The sequence below is a fragment of the Thermobia domestica genome, chromosome 17 (assembly GCF_964235325.1).
Source record: "Thermobia domestica chromosome 17, izTheDome1.hap1.1, whole genome shotgun sequence".
Taxonomy (NCBI): Eukaryota; Metazoa; Arthropoda; class Insecta; order Zygentoma; family Lepismatidae; genus Thermobia; species Thermobia domestica.
The window spans coordinates 146,886,934-146,899,320 of NC_137470.1; the positions used below are offsets into that span (position 1 = coordinate 146,886,934).

Below are 12,387 nucleotides of genomic sequence, written 5' to 3' on the forward strand. Positions count from 1 at the left end.
TTCAGTATCCCCTATGAGACCGGACTTTTGAAACAATGTACGTGTATAAATGTAGGTTCATATATTATGCTGTAAAGGTTGCCACGTTCTGTAGTTGTAGTTAATAGTCTTCGCGATTAGGCACAGATATATATATATTAAATAATAATAATAATATGGAAACAGTAGTTCTGTTAATGTTCTTTTTTTTTCCTTTTTCCAGTGTAAAATTGAAGCATTTTCAGAAATTCTATGACACAACAGAAGCGCTTGCAGCGACCACGGCAGCCATTGAAGGCAAGATGTCGAAGGTTCTGAAGAAAGCAATGAAAAAACTGGTTGCACAGGAGGCGCATGAGCAGCTATTGGTGGCCGATGCAAAACTGGGCAATGCAATTAAGGACAAGTTTAATCTTCCATGTGTTACGAACACAGCCGTCCACGAATTGATGCGCTGTATTAGATTCCAGTTGGACAACCTTGTATCCGGCCTCACTCATAAGGAAATGACTGCCATGGCCCTCGGATTGTCACACAGGTACTAAATAGTTTTGATGAAATCTGGAAGGTAGTGTATAGTTAGCTTGAACATTAGTATAAAGTCGGGAAAGAGAAATTCATAGTTGGGAATAACCACAGTGATAGTTCCATATTGATGTGTGGTAATCTGTCTTATTAAAGGTCTTAGCCCTCTTCAGTTGGAATGCTAATTATATATTTTTGTTGAAATGTTTTGTTCAAATCAGGCTTGCTTTAACTTAATACAGGGTGAGGCAAAAATATGTTAACATTGAATAGAGGTTTACTGACGTGAAATTACAAGGCAATGATCTGGTTTCAGGGTTTCAATTTAGCACCCGGGGGCGCGGTGGCTCAGTGCTAGAGCGTTGACCTCCGGTGCTTGGGGTCCCTGGTTCGATCCCAGCTCGCACCGTGTGGCTCGACTTTGTGGTGGAGAAACACCGTGCTCGTGAGTTTTCTCGGGGTTCTCCCGTTTCCTCCCACTTTCTTCATCCCACCATTTCACTCATCTCTCATTATCACCGTCTCCTTTAGCCTAACCGGCATAACCATGGGACGTAAAACTAAAGATTTCTTTTTATTTCAATTTAGCACCCATCCCGTTCAATGCACTTATGGAGTCTGTCGGTGCTGTCCATTGTTGGGCCATTTGGGCAGGGCTAGCGATGAGCTGAGTGATGCGGTGCTTCAGGTCATCCAGATGGCACAGTTGTGTTTCTTCACACCACCACTGATGTGGAGTGTTGCTTCGTTAGAAAACATGAACAGTGTGTCCGACTCCATGCGCACCAAGATAATTTTTGCAGCATTCACACGTGTTTGCTTGTCCGCGCTTCTGAGATGCTACACAATCTGCAAGTGGTATGGTTTCATTTCTAAATCACAATGTAAAGTTTTGAGAAATGTTAGTCTCTAGAGAAAGTCTGCGTGAGGACTTTGTTGTGCTGGCTACCACCGCTTCCTGAACGAGGATGATATTCTCTTTCAGTTCGGACAGATCTCTTTCTACCACTATTTCCCTTGCAATCGTCTTGAACGGACCCCGTCCTTACGAACTTCTCGTAGATCCTACCAATTGTCAGGCGCGAAGGTGCATCCCCTCCGGTCCAGGCCATGAGTTTTTCTTGTACGATGCTTCGGGACTGAAGAGCCTCCATCCAGGCAGCTATTTCCTTCGTTCCTTAATGCACTATCGGTACGCTATGGTTTAATCTGCAAAACAAAAACAAAAAGAACATCCATTTAATGTTATCATATTTTTGCCTCACCGTGTATTGTGTATGAGGCGTGCAGTGAGTGAGTTTAGAAAGGTTAATGAAAGTAAAAGCTTCAAATTTGATTTCGTTGAAAAATTCATTATAGGAGCCACAATGGCTCAGCGTAGGTTAGTATATCGAATCTTGGTAACACCATATAGCTTTTGTGATGTGTACAAATAGTGGCCTCGCGCAGATAAATTAAATACACAATATACAGCAATGTAAGGGGTAAAAAGGTAAATTTACTTTCCGGTTCTAGTTTTGTAGTAGAGTAATGAACACTGGAGGGCGATCAGTATGACGCAGTGAATTTACTATACGTCACCGTTTTAAAAGAACTAGACGAAGTAATTATTCCTTTGAAGCAAACTACTTAGCTTTATTGTAAAAAATCAATTTATTTCTTTCGTGGAAAAGATTTTGAGGCAATGTGGTACAGGAATACATTAAATTATAGTTGAAATTCGATTCTGGACCATGGTTCACGGCTAGAAGTTGGATCTTAAGGCCTAAGAAGGTCAGGATAACTGAAAGTATTTATTGATTGTTGATTTTCAATTTTCAGTCAATTAAGATTTTCAGGTTTGTTTTTTTCTGTATTCGGCTGATTTTGATGTGATTTAGTTGTTCTATGTTAAACAATAACTTCTGGTGTGTTACTTTGTATGTTGTGTTGTGTTACGGAGTTTCAAAATAATTTTTGCGATATCCTAACTATATATAAAACTGTGAATTGACATAAATAAAAGGGTTACTTCCGGTTGACGTGGGAAGTTCAAATTTGGTGTGATTGTAGCTTTTCGGGACTAACCAACAGGAAAGTAGCCAAAAGTGAATATTTTTAGTTTTTAGGGGGTCTAAAAGAGAGATGAAGAAATTTCCCATGTTATTTAAATGGGACACTTTTTTAGACTTATAATCTCATATTTTAGGTACTAGGAACTGGAATGAGAACTTGGAATTCGGTATGCGTGTACGTTTTCTCTAGGATTATTTAACAAAAATCACTAAAACTTTCCAACTTTAGAGTTGTTTTATGGGGAACTGAAAACTATTCCTCATGCTATTTATATGGGACACCATTTACACCCCAGAATTATTGGGCACTTCCTGTAGGGCTATAAATTAAATTTGGCATGATTGTTGCTTTTAGGGACTAACACACAGAAAAATTACCGAAACAAAATATTTTTAATTTTTAGGGAGTCTAAAGAGGGACTGAAGAAATTCTCAGTGTTATTTAGAAGGATCTTGTTTGGAGTTATAATCTCATATTTTAGGTACTGGGAATAAAAACTTCAAATTCGATACGCTTGTACATTTTCATTAGCGTTACGCAAGTAAATCACCAAAAATAAAAAATTCTAACTTTAGAGTGGTCTTTAAATCTTTCCCATGTTATTTATATGGCACATTATCTACACCCGAAAATGTTTAGGCACTTCCGGCAGGATAATAGTGATGAAATTTGGCATGTTTTTACCCTTCCGGGACTAACCGACAGGAAAATTTCCAAAAGTGAATATTTTTTGTTTTTTGTTTTTAGGGGGTCTAAGAGGATAAAGAAATTCCCATGTTATTTAAATGAGCGTTTCCTTGGGATAGGAAATCTTAACCTTTTAGATAGTTGAAATAGGAAAAGAAACTTAAAATTAAGCAAAATTGTGGGTTTAAGGAGTACGAGGCTGTAGGCTGACCAAACACGGCGGTCTGGGGTCAGAGCCTCCTGTTAGCTAAAGGCTAGTTTAATATATAAAAGGGAAAGTCATGTGTTATCAAATTACAGGAAAACGGAGGAACCGTTTGAAATAAATTTTTGGATATAGTTCTCGAACTGGTTTTATATCAGGTTATTTTGATTAAACTACGAAGGACGATCACAAACTAAGGTTGCAAGACCGATATTACTGGGGTTTCGTCTGTTACAGAGTAATGGGGAGTGTGCGGTAATTTTAATACATGGAGTTGGCAACTCCATAGAATTTCAGCCACCCATACTTACGGGGCTAGTTGTAGGTAAATACAAAAATGCATCTCGTTTGGAAAACTAGTCTCGCAAAGAAGTCAACTCAGTTAATCGATTTCTGTGGACGAAACATGTAACCGTGGCTGAAATTCACCGGCAGCTGGTGGAGATTTACGGAGAAACTGTAATGTTTCGTCAGCATGTCTCAGAATGGTGTCGAAAGTTTGCGACTGGTAGAGAAAATGTCACCGAAGAGGAACGCAGTGGCCGACCCAGCACGGCATCAACAGATTTGAACACAGCTCGCGTGGAGGAGCTAATTCAGGTCAACAGGCTGATCATCTTATGGTATCTCATGACAGAATTAGGCATGTCATTCGGAAGCGTTCGTTACATTGTAGACGATATTCTGCAGTACCGGTGACAAGGTGGCTAAACACGCAAGAACAGAATTTTTACTAGAAGGGAATCTTCAAACTCACCCCACAATGCGATAATTGCCTCAACCGATATGGCGACTACGTCGAAAAATAACCCAATGTATGTACTATCTGTTGGCTGTATTCGTTGTATGAAATAATACATACTCATTGCACTGCAGGCTTTGTAACCTTACTTTCAAATCACTCCTCGTATGAATCCTAACTACGAGGGAGTCATAATTTGTGCGAAAAATTGAGTATCTCTCGAGCCCATGAAGTTAGGAAGAAAAAGTCTTTCTTATAAACTCCTCACTAAAAATAAATAAATAAAATAAAATAATAATAATAATAAAAAAACACTTGGCTTAACGTTGTTGAAAATTTCTCGTTTTAATGGGAGAAGAGGGCATGATTTCTATATAGTAAATACAGTCTTGGCGTAATGAACAGGCGGCAGAAGAGTATAACATGGGAATTCTTAAGCTCGTGAACAAATGCAAGAAGAGATGTTTAAATGAAGGTGGTGATTATGTAGAGAAATGAAGAAAGCTTCAGGTGTGTAACCGAATTGTTCTTTTCTAATAAATATTGTGTTTTTCATTTTGTATAACTAAAATGTCTTTATTTTCTGGATGATCCTCGTACCTAGTGTCTAGAAATTACTTAGGTCAGTAACTTAATTATCATATTTTTAATATGGTTACCTCCTTTTCTTTCAGTTTATCCCGATACAAGTTAAAGTTTAGCCCTGACAAAATTGACACAATGGTTATCCAGGCCATAAGACTTCTTGACGACGTGGACAAAGAGCTTAATAATTACGTGATGCGATGCAGAGAATGGTATGGTTGGCATTTCCCAGAATTAGGGAAGTTGATCACTGATCATCTTACGTATGTGAAAGTGGTGAAGCTTATAGGTAAGTTTTTGTTACTTTATTCTTTAACCCTTAAGAGATCCGGGGTTTTTGGGCTATTTTTTAGACTTTCAGTCAAGCAGCTACTGCATCGTCACTATTTATCCTAGGATCATGGTTCATACCTCATTCTCTTCAAAATGGAGCTGGCTTTCAAATGATACCACTTGTATGCTCATACCATGTACCAAGAGCGGGGAAAATGATGTCAAAGGGAAAATTTCGGAGGGAATTTTTTTTCTCGCACTTTGGGCCCCCCTGGAGCGACCCTGTGTGAACGTAGCCATCTAAAAAAAAAAATCTGGTAAATACTACTCGGTGGACTGAATGTTTGTGCAGAATTTCAATCTTCTAGGTGCAAAAATAAGCCAGCACAAAAATAGTACCGAAAATGTCCAAAATTCCCCTATACAGAAGTATATTTTGATAAAAACTCTTTGACACTTCCCTAATTACCCTAGGGCCATGTGTCGCACATCATTCTCTTCAGAATGGAACTGTCTTTCAGGCGGTACCATTCACTTGTCTCCATCATGTATTTAAGGCGGGAAAATGAGGAAAAACGGAATTTTTGGGTAAAAATATCCCTTTTTTCAACTTTTTGATCCTCTGGATCCCTCCGTGTTTTAACGCAGAAATCTGAAGAAAAAATCTGGTAAATACTACTCGGTGGACTGCATGTTTGTGCAAAATTTCAATCTTCTAGGTTTAAAAATAAGCCCGCCAAAAATACTTTACATAAACCCCCCTCAAAAAGTATTACACGAAAATATAAATTTTAGATTTATGACGTCATCACCTCCTATGTTTCGACACAGGAAGGTGTGAAACCATCCGTAATGTCTTCTACAATGCCTCTGGACTTGAAAAACAAACAAACAAACAAACAAACAAACAAACAAACAAAAAAAAAAAAACCGGACGAAAAAGCTCAAATAGGAGAGTTATAACGCAATGTACCATGAAACACCCCGTATGGTACAAATTGTACCATAAGATCCCCAAAGGGTTAACAATGAAATTAGGAGAGGTAGTGCTGGCATGTAGCTCAGTGTGTATTGTAACATTTTATACGTGGTTTATATTCGTAAATATCGACATGTATTTCTTACATACAAACAAAGCACGTGTTTTCTTACTACAAGCAATCAGACGACAAAAATCTTTATCAGCATCAGATTATGTGACCTCCTCCCCCCCCCCCCAAAAAAAAAAAGAAAGCGCGATACCGCTGTCCAGAAAAGGGTATAAAAACAAGCCTTAAAACTTACATTGGCATCAGTTGGCTCATCAGTTAGCTGGTTATCCCTGCTCTCTTAGCTTGCCTGGAGCTCTAAAAATACCTAATTGCAACCACTAGCTTACGTGGAGCTCTGGGGTTTTCTTTCCTGCTTAGCTCGCCTAAAACTCTGTTAGACCTCAAGGTGTCTTTGTTTTCTTAGAGCCCTAAAAATTTCTAAACCACTACCACCTAGCTTGGCTGAAGCTCTGTGGTATCTTTCCCTTGACTGCCCGGGCCACCTATTTACCTAAACTACATAGAGAACTTTGTATTAGTCTTCAGACCACAATTATAGTGACTTTTTGTGTTATCATCATCATAGGTATTCTGCCATTATTGGCAGGTCATTTACTGCAACTGAGAAGCTTCCATGCTCCACGGTCTTCCGCTAACATCCTCGTCTTCACTTACGATTTTTCTGTTTTGACATCGTTCATTAATTGTAGTCTCCTTCGCCCCCACCATCTCTTTCCTGCCACCATATCCTCTAGCACGTCTCTCATGATACAATTCCTTCTTATCCAATGTCCCAGCTAGTTCTTCTTCCTCCTCTTAATAATATCTAAAATTGTCCTTTCCTCCCCTACCGTTTCTAACACCCTCTCACTCGTCTTTCGCTCGACCCAGCTAATTCGCTCCATTGTGTTCCTCACTCACACTTCGAAAGTTTCCAGTTGTTTTTCATCATTTTTGTGTAATACCCATGTTTCTGACCCATACAGTAAATCCTTCACACGAAGCATTTTATGAGTCTTTTTCTCAACTCTTTCTTCAAGGTGAGCTCCTTCGCGGCTAAGCGGTTAGCGTACGCGCCTTTAGCGTGGGAGACCCGGGTTCAATTCCCGGCGGGAGCTCATGTGGTTCGGATTCCACGTTAATCAGTAGGCCCACGTCTTATATAGCCTCACTGCTGAACGGGACGTTAAACTCAAAATCAACTCAACTCTTTATTCAAGATCTCACAAAATAGTATTTTCTTCTTTCACCATTCCTAGCCTTGCTTATATTTCACGTTACATGTAACAGGAATTGCATAATAAAAAGGTTGTAAAAAAAACGGATCCTGTGTGGTATATTGCTTATCAAGGTAATTTTACAGCATTCAGTATTGTAATTCATTTTTTGAGTTTATATATTTCCTGGCTTTCGGCTAGCTGAGGATTTCGCCCCCAGACTCCCACATTTGTTCAACTTTGCGGCATTGCACCTCATATATAAGTTTTTGCTTCCGTTCTTTGCACGGTAAGAAACCGTTTATGGCGTTATTTCTTGCGATCAATTTAATCCTTTTTCCCCACTTAAAATACGCATTTCAATCAGGGTGGAAAAAATCATGATTTTTTTTAAAAAAATCATTTTTGTTGCTTTTTTTGATTTAAATCGATTTTTTTTATTTAAATCAAATCTTTCTTCTCGCGTAATACAAGTCACGAACTGAAGATAAAACATTAGGAATTAATATTAAATGTTAATTATGCCATTTAAGTGCAAGTATTGGGCTTGAATTTTGAATTGATTGTCAGTCGTTAACTTATTTCAGTCCCAAATAGAGATGCAAGGGTTCGGAAAAAAACGTCTTTTTTGGGGGAGAGGGGGGAAACTCGGTTTTTTCTGCTTCGCTTTTTTGCTTGGGAAATTTTGGACTTCTTTCCAAATTCTGCTTTAAATTGATAAAGCAGGTTTTGTTTCGCTTTTCTACAATACAAAAACTCATTTAAGTAGCAGTGAATGCAGATAATAATACAAAACCTCGAAAATAAACATTAATTTCGAAAACATACTTCAGACAACTTTAATTTTTATTATGAATCCCAAAAATTAATCCATGCATTATAAGCATTATTAGCATATTCCATATGCATTATAAGCAATATTTTTTATTGTGAATTAAAAATACAAAAACAAGAAAAAACTGTTACATGACATACAGAATTTATTGTACTATGTGTGTGAATTCAAACAAATAACACATCGGGAAGATAATAATATATTTATTGAACAAACGCACAAAACAAAATTAAGTTTCGACGCCGTAGCCTTCTCTTTGTTTATTACGTATATCAAGTTACTCATGTGGTACAACGTTGGCTTCGCATTCGCGAGGTCATGGGTTCGATTCCTGCTGCCGACCATCCTGACTGGGGTTTTCCAGTGTTTACCTCAGTCCTACCAGGCAAATGCCGGGATGGTACTTACTAAAACAGGCCCTGGCCGATACTTTCCCAATCCTTTCCATGTTGTTGTTACATATCCAGTATAAAATAGCCTCTGAGCTGCATCTGGTGATTGTTAAATAAATAAATAAATAAATAAATATCATTCCCTCGTCAATCTGTTATAGCCTATAAGTTGATTATGTCTGACTTCCGAGACTTTCATAAACATTCGTACTAGAGTAACAATGAAAAATAATGGATATGTAATGTTTTATTACAATTCAACGTATTACTTTAAAAGACTGAAAAAAATACAATCTTTGTATGGGACGCTCAAAAATCACCTAACTTGTAAATGCACATCTTACTTCCGCCTTTGCTACCCCTACAGAAACTTCTTTGAAATGGAACAGAAATGTTGAAGATGCATTTTCTATTCATTTATTACATACGTAATAATCTGTTACCACCTATGAGGTGCTTCGGACCTGAAAAATCGGTGAAGTCCCAAATTCTGTAATGCACTGACTGTTCCTTAAGCTTGTTTAGAGGCAGGAAAGTACTGAATTTTCTGTTCATGGATCATATGCGTAATACTGTTCATTTGAGCGTTTGATTTCCAAGGATTTTGAATATATAACCACCATCACGGTTTACCCAGTCCTGAAGGTTTCTGAATTTTTAACAAGAATTCAACATGTCATTACGGAACTTTCCCTGAAGAAAAGAAAAACTACGAAATACATTTAAGTCAAACACAACAAACATGAGTGAGTGGTTAGCTTTTCCGCTTCTATTGGGAAATCCGGGATTCAGTCCCGCATTCGACCATTCCGACAAAAGTTCTTAATTCCATATGTGAATGTAGAGATAGTGCGTGTACTGAGATTCCTGGCTGATTTCATTTCTTATGTTTTAAATTGTTGTTATTACTAATTACCAGCAATGACGGATTTGCGAAAGGGATTAGGATGGGGAGGTCTTACGGACTGAAGCCTGTTCTCCGAAATTACGGAATTTCTAAAACAAACGAAATTTTAGTTATGTCTTTACTCATAAACTTCAAGCTCCCCTCAAATGAAAGTCAGGCATTTTTAGAAAAAAAAAATAACCATTAATAAGAAAAAAACCCTCCGAAAACACTTTTCTAAATCCGTACTGATTATTTGTATAAAATGGTATTCAAGGTTGCATCCTGAAGATTATTGCTACATCATTACACAGCTACAGTATAACAGAAATGTGGAAGTATGCTCTGACGGATATATTGAAAAACATAAGTTTAACTATGTGCTAGAAACTAGAATACTAAGCTCTACGAAATGAAACACGAATAACTAAAAATGAAATGATCTAAAGAAGAAAAAATGTCGATAACTCAGAAGTTAAAATAAAGTTATATAGCCTCTAAAATTGCTCTCAAATACTACGTAATTAATGTTTAATTCATAAAATATGTGCTCCATCCATCATGATGTTGAATTCTAGAGGGAAATATGGCATTTAGGTCATGAAATCTTGTTTAACTATAGAGTATACTATAAGAAAGCTATTTAGATAGAAAAATCATGAAAATAACCAAAATTTTCGTTTTTCCCCTAAAAAAACGGCTTTTTATGTGAAAAAAAAACATCAATTCAAAAAAGCTGGCTATTTTGCATCTTTAATCCCAAACAATACTTCTTAAGCACTAAGGAAAAAAAGTACGGCGATGTTTATCAACATGATACTTTTTTTTTTCACAAAAGTTTTCATATTTGGCAGAGGCATACCTTAAAAAAATGGAACTAAGCTTGCGGCACGAAATACATATAAAATACGCAAATTTCGCCTAAAGTTATAAAATCTAAAATAGATTTAAGTTTCGGAGAGGGAATCGGACACCTTTATAAATACGCCCCGATTATTTGGGAACAAACAAACAGACGCGCACACAAAAGAATTTTCGTCTTAAATGTCCATGGTGATTTTCTCGTTGGAATAGTTAACGATTTAGAAACCTTATGTTACGAAGATAAGAAAGCAGAATTCTTCCGCTACCCGTTAAATAGGGATTTTCCCTAATCATCCTCTCCATGAAACACTCGTTTTCATACTGTGCTGTACATACATTTGCATCTTATTGTATTATGATTGTCTTCTATAATTGAAATAAAACAACAGAGGCTGGATTTTACTTATTTTCACTTTAAATTAATTTATTTTGAAATTTGATTTAAATCAGACCGATTTAAATCAATCCACCCTGATTTCAAGCAATGTGAAGTTACTACCAAAACCTATGTCGTCCCAAGTGGTAACTGCGTTCAAAAATTTATTTCAAATAGTTGACTTGTTACGTATGAGAGTGACAACTTTCAAGTAATTTTTATATATTGATAAAAAAAAATGCCTCCTTCTCTCGTTATTTATTACATACTAGCGTCAATTACCTGCTTCGCTGAGTTAGAATAAGAAAAATTAATAATATGTTCCGTTAGTCATATTTAGCTGTTACTGAAGTGCTCTCGGATATCGGTCGTTTTCGATCATTTTTATATTTCTCCCCTCTCCAATAAGTTGCGAGGGTGAATTTGGATTTAAACAGCATCGGAAGTGTCACTGTTCATCTTAGCGGCCCCGAAAACTAAGGATTTGACATTAATATTGCTTATTCTTTTTATGTATCTCCCCTCTCTTTCTTTCCGAAGTTACAAGTCTGAAATTAGATGTAAACGGAATCAAAAGTGTCACTGTTCATCTCAGCGACCCCGAAAACTATGGATTCGACACTAATATCGGTCATTTTCGATAATTTTTATATATCTTGTTCTCTCCTAAGTTGCACCTTCAAAGCGAAATGATATAAAAACATTCCAGGCCGAACCTCATCTATGTTGAAAATTTGATCGAGATCAGTCGGGTGGTTCAAGAGTTATTAGTCACACTTTCATAAGTGTGACACATAACTATACATTGTTCGGCGTAAGCTCTAAACTGCGATAAACAAAGCCACTTGAAACTAAATCTCGCTGATTTGCTGTTGTCCTACCGACGCTTGTATTCCTTCGCAAAATAGGTCGTGTGATTGCATTATTCCTTTTACTGTGAAGCTTCATATAAAACTGCTATATTATTATAAATGACAAAAATATAATACGGATTATCTAATAATACTGCAATCGAGTGTGACTAGTGAAACAATAGAAATAAACACTAAGCATGCGTAGTAATTATGGCGCCAACTCAACTGTGGATGGGTGTTCTGCTTTTAAAGTCTGAAAGATGACTGGCATGAATCCCGGTTCCGCGAGTGTTGTGGTGAAACACCAACAAGGTAAACCTTTACTCACTAAGCAACAATTGTTTACGAGCGATATTCAAATACTTTTTTTTTTTAATCTTTCCAGTTTCTTTTCTTTCTTTTCTGCTGCTGCCCTAAGTATCTGGACAACACGAGACAGTATTGTCAAAATGCACATGTATAATTTGCTCCTCCCCGTAGGGAGTAGGAGTGATACATCACTAGCCAATCGTATTTGTGACAAGCGGAAGGATACAAATATTTTGTTATCGGAGTTTGGAGCTTACGCTGAACAATGTATAGTTACATTAATACAGTTCATATATATATGTATGTAAAGGTAATTCAAAAATTGTGCGCAATTTTGACATAACTCTTCTTACATTGTTCATACTGACCTCTGTCCTAGTTTATTTTATTGTTATTCTGCTGTTGTCATGCTATGAAAGTTCGATTTTTTTTTCTTTCTTAGGTAGATCACGGCCACTTCGTTAGAAGTTTGCACCAAAGAGGAACAAAGAATAGTGATCCGGTTTTTGTGGTCAGAAGGTGTATCAGGGGCCGCAATCCATCCAAGATCTTCGGCACAATACGGAAACAGT

General features: G+C 37.1%; 1 protein-coding gene across 2 annotated transcripts in view; it reads left to right on the forward strand.

Moving 5' to 3' along the window:
- LOC145674393 (nucleolar protein 58-like) overlaps nt 1-12,387 on the forward strand; it is a 137,227-nt gene that overhangs the window by 23,523 nt on the left and 101,317 nt on the right. For both annotated transcript variants that reach the window (XM_081744387.1, XM_081744385.1), the window contains exons 3-4: nt 203-517; nt 4,868-5,067. In XM_081744387.1, coding sequence (XP_081600513.1) covers nt 203-517; nt 4,868-5,067 — 515 coding nt within the window. The remainder of the gene's footprint in view (nt 1-202; nt 518-4,867; nt 5,068-12,387) is intronic.